Here is a 19,756-nt window from a genome sequence, read left to right as displayed (position 1 = left end):
CAAATCCTGTTCCACAAACAATCCTGCTGATATAATTCTTTCCAAACCCAAAGAATGACTGGAAGTAGATGCTGTTCAAGGGAATGGATCAAAACTTGATGAGAATCTGGCTATAACAGTATAGGGCCAAAAGATGGTTCAAATACCTTGTTCTCTCTACAACTGTTTTGTTGTTCCATTTTATGCAGGTTGCTCTGAAAGTAATGCCCTCCTGTTTATTTCCATGGAAACTACAACAGATACAAAGAGCACAGTAACACTACTTGAGATCAAATTCTCAGCTTTAAAACACTATTTTCCACACAGTCACCACTATTAGCTATGAATTTTTCACCAGCAATGAACAAGAGCCTACAAGCCACGCTCAAAAATCTGCATAGCTGCCTGGAACATGGCTTGTCTTTCACATCACTGTGGCCATTGATGAAAGGCACCACCTACTGCCTCACTTTGCCCACATCCACTGTTCGGCCTCCATAAATGTTCAGCAAGCGTCAATGAATGTCAATAGGTGCAATGTTTTCCATATAGAGGAATTCAAGTTCAGCTTCTATTGCCATATCACCAACATCCACCTTTGATGCAGACCAACAGAGTAAATTAGGAGGCATTACTTTTGGAGCAGCCCTTGTACATGTCTTTCAAGAAAATGGCCAATAGAATAGCCATGCAGATACAACTTTGTCAGCAGTTTTGGGTGGAGGAGAGGTATTGGTCAAAACACAATCCCCAAAACTTCTTAGTTCTTTCAGGTACTGCAAGAACACTACACTATCACCACACACACAAAACCAGAGTATTCCTACCCATAAAGTGGTTTTTATTGTTATGATGCCAAGCTCTGAAACCTTCAGCTTTCCCCTGGCACACAGATTATTACTTGCTTCAGCGTCGTGACTTTCTTATGGCTGAAATGCTGCCTGCAAATACTCTAGTGAATTGAGGTGCACTGGCAGGTTCTTTAACACAGGGCTAAAAAAAAGGCTTACATGTTTTATTTAATAAAAGTAAGAACCCCAAAACCTGTGTTACAACATTTTTGGGAGCACTGCAGCAGAATTCTGGAAGGCAAGCCTGCTAGTCCAGGCCTGCACGTTTTATGCATCATTCCCACAAGAGGTCCTGCCACTCATATCACATCAGCTTTGCCTGAATGGCCTGGCCACTCCTTCTGCTTCCCAAGGTTTGGACAGAATAAGGGCAAAAGGCAAAAAAGCCCAGAGAGTTGTTTCATCAGAGGGAAGCTGTTAATTAATGAATTACATACAACTGTAAGAATGGATAATACCATACCAAAAGGCTGTAGTGGGCAGAGATCTGTAGGCCAATACATTCCCAGCTGTGAGCTCCTCCTTTCTTACCCTGTCAAAGAATCATAACTTTCCAATTACAAAAAGCAAAGCCAATGTTTGAAAGATAGTTGTTTTTATTTTTCTAAGCTTGTACCTGTGGAACATAATAAATGACCTGATATAGTGACAACTTTGCAAAAGAAGAATCCCTCCTCTCCCCACATCTGGACAGCAATATATAAATATTTACAATGAAAAAATAGGCAAGGGAAGAGAATGAAATCGACATTATCCAATTTAGATTGCTTCTACACATCAGATTTTGAACACCAATTATTTCAATCACTTTAATCTTAATTGAAACTTACACTTTTACAGCACTGAGTAACTTCAGTTCTTAGATCTTATGTGCAATAGATTTATTTCTGGCTCTATTTCTATAGTTTTCTCCTGTACAGTAACTATAGAATTTGCCAAGTATTTTTCTTTATTTCAAATTGTAAACTTTGAAAACAAAGAAAAAATTAAATAGAAGTTTATGTCTCCAGATACAAAGTTTCTTACACAGTCAAACACATCACAAAACTGAAAATCAGCATAATGAAATGCTGGATAGGTTCATAATGAGGACAAGAGGTCTGTGTCCTGATCTGTTGGCTTTAACAAAAGCTCTTTTCAAATAGAACAAGTACATATAGAAAAAATAACCTTTTTATTTTCTTGTTAAAAAAGGAAATGGTGCTTTCTGAAACAAAAGATGTGATTTTTTCGACACAAATATAAGTTACAGTGGAGAGAACTTACAAAGCTTCAAATAAAAATGGCATTTGTTTGAAAGGATGACTTAAGGATAATTCTAACAGTTTCAAGAAGCCCATTTACTCTGATAATTCTATAAACATTAGTGTAAAAAAAAAAAAAAAGAACCAAAATCCACAAACCTACTTTTTTGCTTCCTGTTATATAGTGTCACACAATCACATGACTGAAAACATGTTGTCTGCAGAAATGGTGGACACCTACTACACACAATTTGGTTTTATTATGTCAACACTGACTGCCTTGTCCAACAAGAGGTTCAACATCCTTCGGATACCGAGGTGCAGTCCTTAGCAGCTATTTCACATATGTGAGCTTCGTCTGCCTCTAGTGCCCAAAGACACACGAAGCCTTGGTTCTCTTGCTTTGTAATGCTCATTGAAGTCCAGTCTAAAGCTAAGAAATCGAAGGCTTTCATCAGAACTGGTTGTCAGCAAGACCAAGAACTGCTGGACGATTCCCTAAATGAGAAAAAAGAAAGAATCAAGAAACAGCTAAGAAAGCAACAGTAGTATGCTTCACACAGGTATTCTAGGTGGTGTCTAAGACTGACAACAAGGTTTATTCAACAGAGGGAATCCAGGAAAAGACAAGCACAAGAATTTATATTCAAATGTCAGCAAATTAGTTATACACAGGACTTACTCTTTCTACAAAAAGCCCACAGCTTGCTTTTACCTTCAAATTTCTGCCATAGACACTTCCAAATTTTCAGTGCATATAGCTCAGTCTTTCAAACAGACCATCCCCTTGCCCAGCTAGGGCTCTCCATCTGTCCTAAGGCTACAGAGGCTGCAGAGGAGCATTCCTGTGTGCCTGCTCTCCCAGGGCAGCCCCGCTACACTTAGGGTAATTCAGGACAAGGTGACCTTAATGTTTGTTTTTATGTTCTATGTACAATACAGACTAGAACAGCTATAAATCACTGCTTATTTCAAACATACTGTTTGATATTTGGAACAGCAAAAGATCTGCTAAGTAGGGCAGCCAGGGCCGCAGACTCAGTGACTAGACTGTGTATTGGAAGCAGTTTTGACTTGGGACTTGCAATTAGGAAGCTGGAGGCACATTTCTGGCCAAGGGGCTGCAGGAGCTCCACAGCATACAGGAAAACGCACAGCTTTGGGAGGATGGGAAAACTCCCATCAAGAGCTCATTCCTGATCTCCATTAAATACTAATATGGACATGCCTATGAGCAGGCACCTCCCATTTACCTTCCTAAATACTTCCAATGACGACTACGGATGGCCAGAGAGGTCCTTGCACGAAAAATCTGTGGTAGGGCTGACAGGAACACAGCCCAAGCTGACAAAGCTACACTGCCAACTTGTAGCAGTCCTGCAAAGCACACAAACTATGATCTATTCACAGCTTACAGCTCTTAAGTTATCTGACTCTATTTTTCTCTGGAAGGGAGAAGTACAATATTTGGATGCAGGAGGCAAAATCCTCCCAGATTTGAAGTTCTCCTATCAAAGCCCAGGATCTCTACAGCCTTCAAAAAAAAGAGACACCAATATTTGCTATACTGAGCACAGTATTCTGCTTTCCTTAAAATCTGCATGTGAAATCAACACTCAGCATCACTTCATCCAGGACAGCAATAGCGCAGGAAGAAAGCAAACCCTGCAGCTTTAATTCAAACTTGGCATCAATATCATTAAAAAAAAATCTTATTTTCAGGTATGCCAAAGATGATATTCAAGAAAAGTTAAAGGCAGACTATATTACACCAAGAATTTCTCATATGTGAAAGACAAGAGTGGAGTTTGGGGTAGGATTCTGGGTTTTCTGTGCTCTGACTCTGAAAGTCTGCTGTGGCACATAATGCTGTGCCCCCTTTTTCACTGCTTTCTGAACACTCTCCTCAAAATGTATCAGCTCATTTTCCTGGGAAATGGGAGCTCCAGCAGGAGTTATAACATACTAAGACAAAGCCAGAATAATTCACATCACATCTGTGCTGTCTATTAAGGAATGGTGAACACAGGCATCTAAGTACAACAAAGAAATAAAGACCTAGATCCACAAACAAAAGTTACCCTGTTTGTGAAATTGATTTCTACATATTGTAATTAATGACCCATATTAAAAAAAAAATAATTAAAAAAAAATATATATATATATCTACATACATATCTAAAGATATACATATAGATATACATATATAAAGGGTATATACAGATATACATATTAGATACATATAGATGTAGATATACATATCTAAAGGGTACCTGGTAAAAGTGAGTGAGTATTCGGAGCTGTGAGCACATTTTGGGTACTGAGTCTTGAAATTCTTTTATCCTTTTCTTCTCTTCTTCTTCTTCTGATGCAGTTACACCCCATTTGCCCTACACAGAGAGAAAAATGAGTAAGAATTCAATTGTCACATGATAGAAGTTGTTAGCTCTGTCCACCTTCTGCCGGGCTGAACTACCATGTTCACATGGTCAAATGCAGCCAAAGAAAGCCAAACATGGACCTTCTAAGGCTGAAATTATCAGTCCTCTCCGTGGTTGTACAGCACATGAAAACATTCAAGGTGTGCTATTACATGATCTTTTACAATGGCAATTGAGAGAAGCTCTTCTCACATTCTTCACAGAAAGACTTTTATTACCAAGGAAGTCTGAGATCAGCAAAGCAGTTGAGTCTTGTACCAGCACTGCACATCCCACGTGCCAGTATGCAGGCATTATTTGCAAGAAGATTCAGAATATTCAAGGCTCTACCATTTCGTTCACCTAAAACATCCCCAAATGCCTTGTCCTTCCAAGCCCAGTGCAAACTCCATCCACTCAGAGATTTGAGTAAGACACAAATGAAACGTCATTTGGAGGTTTTGTTTAAACTCACTACCTACTGCTGATGAGTTTCACATGCGTCTCAATACATTTTTCATTTCTTTTGTAGCTGTAGCTGAAGTAAAAACATTCCATACCAGACATTAATTAGATATTATTCAACTAGTTTTCATATTTTAGTAATGTTCTTACTGTACCTCAAGCTCACGCTGCTTCTTCCTCTCTTCAAATTGCAATCTTAGTTGCAACTCTTCCAGAGCAGCTCTGTACATTGCATCTTGGGCATTCTGAAGCTCAATGATCTGATCAAAAACAGCTCGAAGTTGGTTGAGAAGTACCTGTGAGACAGTTAAGTAACAAAACAATGAAAGAGTATTACAGTAAAAGCATACTAGCACTCTTGAGAACGTAAATTAAATTTTCCCATGTTTAGCTGAAGAAACTGCTTTGCAAAGTTCCCAGTCAATTGTTGCATAACAACTTTGCTTCTCAGGACTATAAGCAACTGGCCCACCTTGCAAAAGTTTTATAACCAGCACCTATTAGTGTGTGCAAGGAGCAGCCTCCTACAACAAGGTCTTATTTGAGAGGGAGAAAACTGACTTTTCTCCTTTGTCCTGGAACGTAAGAGAAGAAGGTTCGAAATTCATAAGATAAGCTCACAGTTACAATTTAATGCAAAGGAGAAGACTTACCCTGGAATCACTATCCAGCAAGCACCGAGCTATGATTGTGTCCAGAAAAACTTCATGAGCTGCAATGATGTGATCTAAGTCCTGTGCTTGTTGGACCTTGTTCCAGAGTTCATCCCACGAGCATTCAAGCACCTGGAGTACAATGATTCAGGATTGGGCTGTTTTGATTTGCTAGATGACAAGCTCTTTGAAACTTAAGACACACAACACATACAGAACATTAAAAGTACTTCGTTTTTAAGCAACATATTGGATGGATAGAGTATACCTCAAATGTAATGTAATACTGCATTTGATGAATGAAATGGACCATTTCTGATGCCAGAACGTGACACTGATGCAGCACCCCAGAAAGCTCTGTAAAGAAAAAATTCAAAGAGATGGCATGTTAAAGACCACAAGGACAAGCACAGCCATCAAACCAGCTCGGTAATCTTTTTTCTACCAAACTGAATAACTCATAAGACAGCCACTAGTCTTGGATGGCAGTAGCAACACTGGAAAAAAACAGCTGAACAAAGAACATTGCACAATTAGTTCCTCAAAAATGTTAGCTAAAGACACCAACTGCACGCTCAGACAGCACTGGAAATTCGCAGACTATCACAACTGAGACCCTTTTAGTCCTTAGAGGCAAAAACACAGCATGTTCCATGCTCTCTTTTGGCTGAAAAATCTAAGGCCACAGATCTGCAGTTCATCTGGGATCTCTTGTACCTCCTGCCACTAGTCTTCATACTACAAGTGGCATATTTTGTACTACCACACTGAGAAGAGAAAAGAGGGGGGCTGCAACAGGAGTAGGGAATCTGTAGCTCTAGTAGTCCAGGCCTATTCACCCAGTGCATTTGTCTAAGACAGAGAAGGGTACCATTAAGATTATCATCAACTGCAAAAACCCTCTAGAATGGAGGATTCTTCTGTCTGGAATCAAGCAGACATCCAAACAGAGGAAGTCATTTCTAAAACGCTGCCAAAGCTATGAGGCTCCAACACACAAGAAATTCTGCATTTTCCTATCTACAATGTTACAGACCCATCTAATGATCTCATTGACAGCACAACAAGGTATTCTGTTCATTTTCTATGCCTTTGTAGGAAGACTCTTTTATACATATATTGCATCTTCTTTAAACAGAGTCAATTTAAAAATAAAAAATAAAAATGCCAGGACTGGTTAAACAACAGGAACTGCCCAACATGCCTATGTGAGTTGGATACATCTATATTTTTTATCCAATTTCCTGATAAGAAAAGAGCAAGACTGGCACTACAGTTCAGTAGTGGTCCTTGAAAGCATTGAAAACCCTGGCTGTTAGGGAATGCTGAGCAAAGCTATCCTACAAAGTCAGTGCTACCATATGGTGGTTGAAAAACAAAGACCCTCCTACAGGCACTTCTATCAATTACTGTCTTCCAGTTTCTGCTCTGTGTCTAGAAGGGTAAGTTACTGTTCTGGAGGAAGAGAAAGAAAATGAAGCAAGTTCTGCTTCTTCTTTGCAAATCAGTGCTGTGGCAGTCTCTCCATGTATTGCACATATTGGAAGAAAAATCTACCCACAGCTTCCAACTTAGACATGTCAGAGAATGAGAAAGCCTCCAGTCCCTTCAGGCAGAAGGCAGATATTTGTAAAACACACACTCCTCTGTCAGAGCATTACACTCAAATGCAACACTGAGCTCCATCTGCTAGCAATAGCTGTAACATCTTGGGTAGCATTTTAAATGCAAAGCATTACCTAAAAAGTAGCCAGATCTAAAGGTGACAACCTGTTATGATTTAATCTACAGAAGAATGCTCCACAAAAAAAGCATAAGAAAGCTCTCCCAGGTATGTCTTCTGAAAGCAGAAAATATGTAGCTGTAGGAGATGGTTTCAGCCTGAAGACCTTCAAGTGAGGAGAATAAAACCACACCCTATTCTCAAAGGGAACATAAGGAGAGAACACAATACACCACTGGTTTTAAGTCAAACAAGGACTTCTTTGGTATAAAGGAGCAACAGTAAAGTAAATCTAAAGTTTACTCACAGAAAGGAAACTTAGTCATTCTGTATAGTCCAGAGATCAGCCCTGCAAGCTGATCTTTACAAGAGCTCCCGAGGCCAAGGTACCTGCTTCCACTCATCAAACAGTTCCCAATTATAAAAGCATTTCTGTAAACACTACTGTGCCACAAAGAACTGTAACCCCCAATAGCTTTTTTTATTTTTTTTTTTAAACAGAGAAAATGTAGTTAGGTCAGAAGTCAACCTTTAGCCAGTACAGATGCTCAAACAATTCTATATTCTCTACAGAAAAACACAATCAAAAGTTCCCAAGCATAAAGAGCCACTACACTTAACAGCTTTCCTGTTGCTGCTCAAACACCTGCTTCTCTTATCTTAGTGTCTTCTGTTCTTAGCTAAATAAAAGAAACAAATAATGGTAAAACTAGTAAATTTGGAAGTGTGTATGTGGAAGACTTAGTACTCCCAGCACAAGACAAAGGGAAGTAGAGGGTACAGATCAAGGAAGGGAGGGAAGATCAAGGAAGATGAATAAAAGGAGATGAAAGAGTAACGGTCTCTTTCCAGAGACATGGGATGCTTCATTTCTTCACTGCTACAAAAACCCATAATCTAGGACTAGGTTAAACAAGCAGGAAACTTCCATACACAATAAAGCTATTTCATCTTCACTCTCTATCATTAAACAGTCAATCAAAACCAGCAACAAAATATAAACTTCATTTGTCACAACTGATTTTTTTGGCCATTTAAAAATCAGTTACAGTAATCTAAACCCAGTTTATGAGTATGTCATCCATTCAGACCTCTCACCTGGCATACTTTTCAAAAGCTTTGCATTGCACATGTGTCCTTTCCATATATCAGTAAGAATGTACTCCATTCGCTTCGCTCTCCAAAGGAAATTAAATACTCTTAAATAGTGGCTCATGCACTCACGTGTAAACACCTACAAAACAAAGTATCAGTACAGATTTAACAGATCTCATGTGTTCTGAAGGACCAATAACATCTTCCCAGTTCATCTATTCTGACCCATGCAGTTCATTGTAAAATATCAGCAGAACAAAAAAAGCTCTTAGGAAAATGCTCCCTCAAGAACTGAGCTGAGCTCTCCAGCATTCAAATAAGCACCAAGCACTGCTAACAGCAGAGCTGCAGCACTCCATGGTCAAGCACTCTGGAGTATGGTCCCCAGTGCACTTCAACTGTGTCTTCTTACAGCACTGTCACTTTTAATTTTTTCCTAGTTTAATACAAAAAAGATTCCTGCATTATCAGTATTTGCACAGGGTATTTCTTAAGAAGACTGAAGAAAAATTGAATAAAAATGCACTAAAGTTTATTTGTTCTGCATAAAAGAGTCTTCTATTTAAGTACACTGAAATAAATGTAAATAATTCTCAGAACTGCCTTAATGCTTTTGCCAGTTCCAATTCACTGTACAAATGTATTTGTTGTTCTAGCAGATTGGAAACTGAAAAAGCTTGAACCTGCAATTGCTTCTTGAGAGGTTTTCCTCACTTCCAATCTAATGTGCATAGAAGGGTAAGAAAGGGTGAACAAGAAAAACCTTAAACATTTTGCTCTTCAAACTACATACGTATGTAACAATTCCTTCATGTTTTGGTGTTACAACATTTTTACAGAGACTAAATGCATTCTGATCAATACTGCTATTGATTCTATCAACACAATTATTTCCTCAGTATTTCTTGTGAGCACTACCTATCAAATTTAATTTAGTTAGTACAAGTAAGTTCTCCTCAGATACAATCTCCAGTTCCTTGCAAATTATCTCAGAGTAGCTGCTACAGTCTCATAATAATGGTCTATGAGGAGCAGCACTTTATTTATTAAGTATCTGCCAAAATCTCTGCTAGAACAAATGAACTACTGATTTTCAGTAATTAATGTTTTGGATGTAATTTTTCAGCACTCACTGTTAATTTATAAGAACTGAGGTTTTGGCTCAGCTGTTGGATACATCCTTGATGCTGGAAAAAAAAAAAAAAAGAGGAGTCTCTCTGATCGTACACTCCAGAGTAAGAAGGTTATTTCAATAACAAAATGTTTAGCAATCTAGCTCAGCATCTGAGACATGTTCACAACCAGCAATATATGACATTACCGTTGCTATTGGTCCGTCAACATGATAGTCCAAACTGAAGACATCCCACCCAGTGTCCCCAGGAGATACCTGAATTGAAAAGACATGTAAACTTTAGTGCTAATCAGAGTATGCTAGTGCAGAAGAGCTGCTGCTTCTTATGATGAAATATGAAAAGCTGATATGAAAAAGCAAGCAACCACAACAATACGTGACACAGGAGTTCATTGTCAAGAGTAGTAGATTAAACCAAAATTAACCTATGCTTTACACAATGGCAGGATTCACCTCACCCAGTTGCTGATGTTCATGCTGCCAGTGTTTTTCCACTGAAAATATTAAAATAAATGAAGAGGAGACTTCTCAGGCAGGACTTTGCCTTAAGAACAGGTTTACTTCAGTTGCCTGAGTTCAGACAGTTCCCACCTCTGGGGCTGGAACCTCCTCATCAACTCAAGTTTCTTAGTAGAGGTATCCTTCACAAAATGCACTTGCATTTCTCCACTCTTCATGACTACTGGTGAGAGGAAAAAAAAAAAAAAAACACCCCAAGATTCTTTTAAGAGCAGTATCAGCAAGAGCTGCTTACAGAACCCCAAATAAGGGCCATCTGCATCTATTACTTGACCCAAATACTTGACCTTGTTTTGTCAGTGAAATGGCTGTGCAAACACAATTCAAAATATAAATTGACAACAGGCAGGAGATGGGAAGAGAAGGCTTAAGTGAGGTTTGCATATTTCAAAGTGGACTTCAATGGAAAAAGGGGAGGACAAAATAATTACTATGTGTATGTATCAAAATTTTGTTTCATGTAGATGCCTGCGTACACAAACACTGTATGGATTTTTATTCACTTCTGTTTCAGGTCAGAGTCACCATAATGCAACAAACCTCCAGAAGTCGAACATCCAATCGTTTGAGAATCTCAGGATTATCGAACTGTGCATTAGTTGCCCTCACTGCTGTTTCAAGAATTCCTGTTAGGTTATGCTGGTACAAGGTTGTGGCTGGTCGTGCAAGCTCAGGTCTGAAAGTTAAGAAACAAAAAAGTCATGGCAGACTTCTTAGATAGCCTGTAGCAGCAACTGGCTCTAACTGCAGCATGCAGTGAAATACTTTCCTGAAAATTCGAAACCTCTTATGTTACTCTTCCAGTCTTAACCACAAAGAAAATCAATGAGCAAAATATTTATAACTGTTTATATATGCGCAGCTATACATCTGAGCATCAGCACGAGGAGTAAGATTATCCTGCTTCAATGCCAGTCATTTCAAATTACTAGCACTGCTATAAGAACGATTAAGAAATCTCAGTTGCATTTATATCTAAAATGAGGCAGATTAACTCATCAACACATCAAACCACAAAAGCTGTTTCACTGTTTTGAGACACTTACTGATAGGCACCTCATGGGCTTCGAACTGCTGACAGAACAACTCAAACGCACTCCCTCTGTGCAACCTTCCAAGGACAGCAGCATGCAAGCTTTGCAATCCTCTCCCCCATGATCAGTGCTGGAAAGCCCCTCTCTATTTCTGTCTCAAATGTAATACTGACTCTCATGCACCAATTTTGTTCTGCTTCACAGTATTTTCCACATAAAAAAGCAAGGTTATGTACAAAGAAGTTGATGAAAGCTTTATTAGAAAGCCTGCCTTTCAGAACAAAGGAAAGCTCTGTTAAGGATATTTCTGGTAGACTAAGTAGCACCAGCATGCAAAAGCAGCTTGCAAATTCACTTTATGAACTTAAACTTCTAGGTACTCTTGAATGCTTAAACAGAGATTGATGAGGCATCAATTAAATAAAATAGAAAGGAATTAAGGATGTTTTGGACCAAATGCATCCAAAATATATAGAAGACTAACACTCAGAACAGTACTAACTAGAGGTGTCAGGAGCTCCAGAAACTGAACTTTGTTGCTTAAACTTGCTGACAGGAGCAAGCAAAGTACAAACATCCCTGGGCCTCTCACAGGCTCAATGAAAAGTGTAGCTTTTCAAGACACTATAAAATAATACTGAATGTACTTCCTACCTTCAGCCCTTGGGGTGCAAATAGGATTTCAAAGTTGTTCAGGTAAACCTTTGAGTAATAACTCAAGCATCATCTTCTGACAGCAAAATAGTACCAATTATGAACACTTGGGAGCATCAGAAATTCACCATAATTACCCTTCTTATTCTTACTTGAGCAAATCCATTAAATGTCTGATAAAGTCTCCTTGACCAAGTAGTAAGTAACGCCTCATGGCCTGCATGTGTTCCAGTAGATTGTACTTCCTATTGAGAACATCCAACAAGTATTTGCTGGTCTCAAAATAAGCTGCATCAATTTTCTCTTGAAATGCATTTTCCAGATCTGTGAACAAATCAGCAGCTAAAAAACAATAAATTAGAATTAAATTTGTATTTTTCAAAAAAAATGAGGCAAACAAGCTTTGAAATTGAAGTGTTCAAGCAGAGGAATTGCTATTTATTTTGATCCACTATATTATGCACTAGGTATAGCCAAAGCGAAAGCAAGTCTAAAGCAGCCCATAGTTCAACAATATTACTTTTAGCATGTACCCAGCCCGTACCTTCTGAGCTCATATTACATTATCACTACTACACAGAAAGTGAATTTTCCTTTAAGTTTGTTGGAGTATGGCAGTTTACAGAATGAAATCATTTGAAGGAGATCAAAAAGTACAGATTGGGAAAATCTCTGTTGGGGACGGATCTAAATTAGGAGCCACATTTAAGGGTAGAAGAAAAAAACATTCAAAGAATCAGTCAGAACATCCAACAGAAAAGAGCTTCCACAGATACATCAGAACACGAGATGAGGGAATATGGTTGCATTATCTAGGGGACAGTCAGAAACATTTTGCTTTCTTCTCCACATTTAATGTAGAGCAATTTGGGACCAGAAAGTAGGACATAAGCAGTGTATTTCACTCTTTTTTATGGCTATAAGCTTGTTAAGAAAGGGACTGCAATAAAGCTCCTATTAGATAGCAAAAGTAACATAGCTTCTTTCAGCAAAACTCCAAATAATGGATGATGAACTATCAGGCCTTCCTCAGCATTAAAGGATACACTCCCATTTTACATCAGTTTTTTGTTCTACAGCAGCTGCTCTAAAAGGTAGAGACCAGAGGTCCAGGTATCAAAACAGCACGCTGCCTGTTCAACAATTAGTTCCAATCTGCGCTGCAGATATGAAAAGTCAGAACCACGTTTCACACGCTGCTCTGCTGAGATTCAGCCTCAACTACTAAACTGCTTCTAAGCTTAGTAAACAAAAAATGATTCTAACAAAGAATTCACTCTTTAATGAGGCAAACTTCACAAAGTCCTATCACCTTCTGCAAGAGTAGACAGTGATAGGACAAGGAGGAATGGTTTTAAGCTCAAGGAGGGAAGGTTTAGATCGGATGTCAGGGGGAAGTCCTTGACACAGAGAGTGGTGAGGTGCTGGAGCAGGCTGCCCAGAGAGGCTGTGGATATTCCAGCCCTGGAGGCATTCAAGACAAGGTTGGATGGCACCCTGGGCAGCCTGGTCTAATACCAGATCTGGAGGTTGGTGGCCCTGCCTGCTGCAGGGAGTTGGAACATGATGATCCTTGGGGTCCCTTCCAACCCAAACCATTCTTTGATTCTTTGTCTCTGAGTCTGGTTCAATGGCACACTGAGGTTTCCCAACTCTCAGTAACCTATAAAGCTCTCCAAAGGACACCAAGTACAAACATATGTAAAGAATTCACAGATATTTGCAAAAGACATCACTATGCTCAAAATGAAAATCATAACTCTAACCTTTTTGTAAAGAATAAGCTATCACAGAATAACCATAAATACCATATACATTAAAACTGAAAGCTCTTCTAAATAGCAAGAAATAGTAATAAATACTCCGAGGAAGTTCTGAAATTAACCTTAAGTTGGCTTAACGGTCAACAGCAGGCAAACCAATATTAAAGTCTTCAAAAACAATTTTACTAGCATCCCACATATAATGGATTTTTAATTACCTTTTTAAAAATCACAGAATTAATTAATTATTATTATTATTATGGAATTATGTGATGTGTATTTGATGAGAAGTCTCAATTCTCATAGCAACACTCAAGAATATGCCTGCTCTCATCCTACTCCTCCAACTTAAAGTCAGCTGAAAGCAGACTGATCATGCCTGGATTCATTCAGAAGCTCAGTACTTTAAAAACCATTCAGCAAACCCATCAAATTAAGAAAATTATACACACACATCTCCATACCTGTTCTGCAAAATTGAATTAACCAGTTAAAAAAAAAAAAACAACCCTGCAATTTAAAGGTGGAATTTTTGAACTCCCTTCCATCTCATTATCTGAAGTGTGAATTTATAGTCTAAGCCACATACTGCACAGAGCTCAGTTGAAAGGGAAATTGACCAACACTGATACTCTACCACCCTTCGAAGATTCTGCAGATTTAGCCACAGCAATCATCTTTGTGGATGGAGTTTGATCATGACAAACTTGATGCAAGAAGTTTATGGATTTTCCTATTAGGAGGACCTAAAAACAAGAGATTATTATTAATTCAATAGCTACTTGCATGTTAGGTAAAAGTTAACAGAAAGTCCACCCACAATCACCACAACAATAATTTATCGTCATCTTTCTTCACTCTTAGTTTCGCAATCTCCACCACAGCAACCCAGAACTCCAGTGACACTCAAAATCTCTTTAAACAAAGACTACTAGTTAGAAAACTGAAAAAAAATCCAACAAAACACAACAACAAAAACCCTGAAACAGTCCTTAGTCCTCCTTAGTACATAATTCTAGTAATTTAGTTATTTTTAAGATGAATACCTACTGCTAACTTTGGTCTCCATTTTCTTAATATCTATCTAAATAGCAGCACAGGCCAACAAATCATCGCGAGATTGATTTTTAAATACATACCTTTTTTGATTGCTCCATTGTAATAAAAGAAGGGATCATTGATTTCCTCAAAGTGTACTTGTCATGCCACAACCGGTCAGTTTTGACTGTAGGATCTGAAGCTACAAAGAACTGTAGATTGAAATAAATATTAAAATCAAAAGAAGAATGTGAGCCATAGAATAACTACAGGATTTCTAGAGGAACTCTGCAACCATCGGCTGTTCCATCCCATCTGACAAAGCAAAGATACTTGAGGCTAGAGATAACAAGAGGTATTCTAAGTAGAATATTCATTCTAAACAGTTAAAAAGAACTCTGCATACATTACTACTGCTCCTAAACAGGAGGATACAGAGATGATGCTTTGATCAGAAGAGAGAATTTATCATTATTCCATTATTCTGTATCTATAAATAGATCCAGGATATGATTTATTGAAGACAACATATTGTATCACTGTAACTTCAGGACATCACACTAATACTGAATTCATTAAGCAGAGTCACATTTCATGTTGTAAATGTATGCATTACTTACTTAGTATGTTTACATAACAGTTTACTTCTTCAGTTCTCCTCTTCCTACAAGCTTCCATAAAGCAAACGAACAAAGATAATATATTTCTTATATATTACCTCATGGTATGTATCCTCCAGCTCTCCATCATAAATCCATCGATAAAGAAAATTCAGTACAGGATGGGAGACCAGGCCAAGAATGTGCTGAACCAGAGATCTCATGTAGGGATCTCCTGTTTTAGTATAGGCATGAACGGCTGAAGCTAGTTCACCACCTTTTCTTCCTGTAAGGTCATAGGGAAAAGGAACAGAACTGTATGAAGGAATTAAAATACTCCATAAATAAATTCAGCAGCCATCAATTTTAAGTAGTCTCATGTCACTGAGAGCTTATTGAACACACTTCTAAAATGTACAGAAAGTAAATTTTTTAGTGTTGACTAGGAATGCTTAGGTTTTAAGGCATGAATCATTAATCTCACTGAAGTATTAAGATGTGGCATTCTGTCTGGTATATAGTAGCTTGCAGTAACGTAAAATTTACAGAATCAGATCACCCACAAAGGTTGACTTGATGCTTCCTTTCTTTCCAACCACACCAGTAAGAGTGTTGGACAAGCTATAGTATTTATTTTCTTTCTATCTTGTACTTTGTCTCTCTCAGCTGTTCTGTGTGCATATACAAACACAAATGTATCTTTTCTGCTTCGCAGTGACAGTCTCCTCCACAGTTCTCTTTATAGGTGTCATAACCCGTCATCCTCCAATTGAAAAGTAAGAAGTTGCAAAAAAAATATATCAAATAAAACATGTCTAGCACTTGTTTTGCTGTTACACTGCATAGTTTAAAATGTCCTTGCAGTACAGGCCTAGGTTGGTTAGTGACCAAGTTTTGATCAACTTCAACACCATTCCCCAGCTCTTCCTTGTGGATCATTACTGCATACTTCTTTCAGATTTGAGAAGTTTGGCTGTTTTGCATCAACCTGCAGACAAGTTGCAAATTGCTCCCATACGCCAGCTTGCATAGAAAAATACTCATACCCAGTGAAAAGGCTGAGCTAGTCATTTTGTAGTGTTAGTAGGGTTCTCTGAAAGATAACTAAAATAACTGAAAACAGTGTGAAAGGTACGTCGCTAAAATTTGAAGGATATTTTAAACATGTCCTAGTTTAATAAAAATGTTTCAAACAAACAAAACACCCACCAATATGTTTAAGTGCATCTACTCATCAGTTTTCTGCTTGAAGTAACAAAAAGAGATACTCCAGAAGATGAGCTACTTAAAATTTTCAGAAAAATATAATAGCAATATTAGTGATATGCAGTTAGCAGGCACAACCACTCAGAAGTTAAATAACTTTCCCAAAAGTGTTAGATGAACATTAAACAGACCTTGACAGTGATCAACAAGTGCTGCAAGGGTCTTTAACCTTATTTTAGGATCATATGTCCAGACGAGAAGACGACGAAGTGTTAAGCTGCTCTCAAGTCCCAAATTTACACCCTGATCATCTTCCAATTGGAGCTGATCAAATAAGAAATAGACAGACGTATCAAGGAACAAAACTGGCAAGCACTGAAGCATGAAATGGTGTTTCATAGTTTTTGTTCTGTAATTAGCATTTTACTAATAAAAGCTCAGAGAATAGAGTAGGGAAAGCAGAAAAAAGTTCACTGTGACAGCATTTGCCTTCCCAAGCACACTGAGCCCTGCTTTCCAGGAAGAGATTGGACATCTGCCTGCTGATGGAAAGTAGTGGATGAATTATTCCTTTTGCTTTGCTTCTGCACAAAGCTTCTGCTTTCCCTGTCAAATCATTATTAATTCAATTATGTTTTTGCCGTGCTTCCATTTTCTCCCCAACTTCCAAGAAACAAGACTGAGTGAGAAGCAGGATAAGAGCTTGGCTACTCACTGTGGTCAACCCAAGTGAGTGGCACTAGAACCTTCCTTTTTCCATCATATGCACCTCCTCCCACCAAAGCCATCACTTATTTGAAAGCAGGAAAGGTAAAGAGGTTTGAAAGCTTTATTTCAAAGAAATCAAATATTTTCCTGGTGAAAAAAGCTACAGCAAACCAAAAAAAAAAAACCAAAGTTATTGTGGACAGAACAGGAAATAATTACTAAAAGATTAACAGGATGGCAGCTAGGAAAAAATACAAGTAGTAATAATGACAAGCGTTCAAAAGTCATAAATGTTAAAGAACTGTCCTTGTTCCCAGCTTCTAAGCTACAAGTTGCTCGAAATACAGAAAGAACATTTTTCTCCTTTCTCAAAGATGTGCCATGCCATTTGGGATTTGAATGACAGAAACATCACATAAGATGAAACTGACAAAAGCGAAGCAAAAAGGGACAGGGGCTTAGGAACACCTGTTACATTTCTTGCTCACAAAAAGCATCAAATTTCTGAGTGAAAAACATTTATGAATATCTACATCCAAAGAGTAAGTAATGTGCAAGTTACAGAGTATTGCATCTACTTTCAATGGCATCTGTTGTACATCCTTCCTGCTCTAAAAAGGATACCTACACGCACCTTTAGGAGTTGCTTTGTTTTAGAGTATCTGAATGAGCTAACTAAGAATCATTTAGTTTACCTGAGAATGCAAAACAGACAGAAGTCGGTAGTATTCTTTGAGTTCCTGATGTAAGGCTGCACAAAAACTCTGTAAGAGAAAGAAAAGGAAAAACTGTCAGGAAACATCTTTCTGGTTTAATGCAGACGGCCTTTTTTATCCTACCATCACTCTGTGAATGTGGTTAAAAGTTTCCTTAAAGGAACTGAGCTAAAAGTTTCACCACATATGCTGAGTCTTAGAAAACCGGCCTACATGTGAGTGCTTCCACTAGAGACGTGCAGTTCCTGTTCCAAGAACAAAGTCAGATGACAACATGCCTGTATTATCATGGCAATGACAACATTAACCATTACCATAGCGAGTGCAAAGCAAAACTTAACCCAGAAGATTTTTTTTTTAATTATAAAAGAGGCATTGTGTAACGAAGAGTAGAATTTCAATTTCAAAAAGGCCTCTAATAAAGGAACACCTTAAGTTAGACAGCTATTATTATGTGTATTGTATAGATTATGGCATAAACAAGAAAACACAATAAAGGAATACTCCCATTAAGTGCTGCTGTATTGAGTAATCCAAGTTTCTGTCCTTTTACCCATTGACAGCTATAGATGATTTTTCCCTTCACATAAAGGAAATGATTAATACTGAAAATACACAAAGAAACTTGAAGAAAGTGCAAAAGTTAATAGGTCAGAACTAAAGAAAAGAACGTTCTCTGTGTAACAATTCTAAGCATAGAGACTTTGGGTTACTGAAGTATAAATATATAAAGATTATTTTAAGATAGTTCTTGAAGGAATACTCATTTCATAATGGATAATGCCCCACACTTTGGGAGTCTCAGGTATTGTGTTTGTTATTTTTGTTCTTAACCTGGCCTGTAAACTGAAAACATCAGTGCAACGTTTTCTAAAACTGAAGTAACAATACAACTCAATTTTGTACCAAGCTGAAAAATTTGAGCTTTAAGCACTTTTGGAAAAAACAAAGCAAACAAACAAACAAACAAAGGATGCTCTTGATACTTTTAACAATTGAGAATTACTCATTTTAAGAAATGTGAAAAAAGAAAAAAGAAGAAAACCACCTCACATGAACCCAAGAGCTTCAAGTAAAATATTTATTCATTAAAATATGTATATGCATAGATCTACAAGAACAAGCAAAAAATAAATCTTTCCTGACAAAATGCCTACCTACTAAGACACTAAGAGTCCTAGGGAAATAAAATACAACGACAAAAAAAAAAAACAACAACAAAACAAATGAATCTTGCTATTATATGCTTTATTGAAGAAAAAGCCTTCCTTTCTTCAGCTCTACTTCATCAGTTAGAAAGCAATACAAAATTCATTTTATTCCAAGGATACTGAAGGGCAAAATGAAACCCCCTTATGTGTAATTGCACTTTTCATTTCTTCTCACTTGCTTCTTCAGTACATTTTGAAACCTATTAAAGCAGCATTTGTTAAGACAGAGGGCAGAGTAGAGCCTCCAATGAAACATTTGCACGCACTGCAAGTGCATACAAAAAGTGAAAACAGTATCAATGACTTTAAAGTCAAAATTTACATTCGGTGCCAATTTCAGCATTGAAAAACACAGATGTTTGTTTCCCAAAATGTCATGGAAAACTGGACACTGTCCTAGAATTAGGTTGTGGATGCCCCATCCCTGGAGGCATTCAAGGCCAGGCTGGATGTGGCTCTGAGCAGCCTGGTCTGGTGGTTGGTGACCCTGCACATAGCAGGGAGGTTGAAACCAGATGATCATTGTGGTCCTTTTCAACCCAGGCCAATCTATGATCCTGTGAATTCTGATTTAGTCCACAGCAAGACAGCTCAGGAAAGAGAGAAAATGCTTGCTGAAGAGAAAACATTTTAAATGCTTGCTAAAAAAATTGATATTTTTTTCAAATGGGCAAAATGTCAAAATACAAGGCAAGTTTCACTTCATTGCCAATGATTTTTGAGGACTCACTAAAACTTACATA

General features: G+C 37.9%; 1 protein-coding gene across 2 annotated transcripts in view; it reads right to left on the bottom strand.

Annotated features, from left to right (window-relative positions):
* Positions 1 to 1,408: 1,408 nt before the first annotated feature.
* The window catches only part of TUBGCP3 (tubulin gamma complex associated protein 3), a 46,005-nt gene continuing 27,657 nt past the window's right edge, over positions 1,409 to 19,756 (bottom strand). Inside the window, exons 9-23 of one of the 2 annotated variants that reach the window (XM_042810377.1) lie at positions 17,782 to 17,850; positions 16,570 to 16,702; positions 15,292 to 15,458; positions 14,675 to 14,785; positions 14,173 to 14,281; positions 11,925 to 12,114; positions 10,625 to 10,760; positions 9,752 to 9,820; positions 9,564 to 9,617; positions 8,434 to 8,569; positions 5,881 to 5,969; positions 5,613 to 5,744; positions 5,115 to 5,255; positions 4,348 to 4,464; positions 1,409 to 2,572 (exon numbers count right to left, since the gene is read on the bottom strand). In XM_042810377.1, coding sequence (XP_042666311.1) covers positions 2,414 to 2,572; positions 4,348 to 4,464; positions 5,115 to 5,255; positions 5,613 to 5,744; positions 5,881 to 5,969; positions 8,434 to 8,569; positions 9,564 to 9,617; positions 9,752 to 9,820; positions 10,625 to 10,760; positions 11,925 to 12,114; positions 14,173 to 14,281; positions 14,675 to 14,785; positions 15,292 to 15,458; positions 16,570 to 16,702; positions 17,782 to 17,850 — 1,812 coding nt within the window. In that variant the 3' untranslated portion in view covers positions 1,409 to 2,413. The remainder of the gene's footprint in view (positions 2,573 to 4,347; positions 4,465 to 5,114; positions 5,256 to 5,612; positions 5,745 to 5,880; positions 5,970 to 8,433; positions 8,570 to 9,563; positions 9,618 to 9,751; positions 9,821 to 10,624; positions 10,761 to 11,924; positions 12,115 to 14,172; positions 14,282 to 14,674; positions 14,786 to 15,291; positions 15,459 to 16,569; positions 16,703 to 17,781; positions 17,851 to 19,756) is intronic. The other variant, XM_042810378.1, reaches the window with a different exon arrangement.

Source organism: Centrocercus urophasianus, unplaced genomic scaffold (genome assembly GCF_019232065.1).
Source record: "Centrocercus urophasianus isolate 14NV4802_14NV808 unplaced genomic scaffold, USGS_Curo_1.0 seq_12, whole genome shotgun sequence".
Classification (NCBI taxonomy): Eukaryota; Metazoa; Chordata; class Aves; order Galliformes; family Phasianidae; genus Centrocercus; species Centrocercus urophasianus.
The sequence above is the reverse complement of the archived record's forward strand: the minus strand, read 5'-3'. Positions and strand labels throughout refer to the sequence as shown.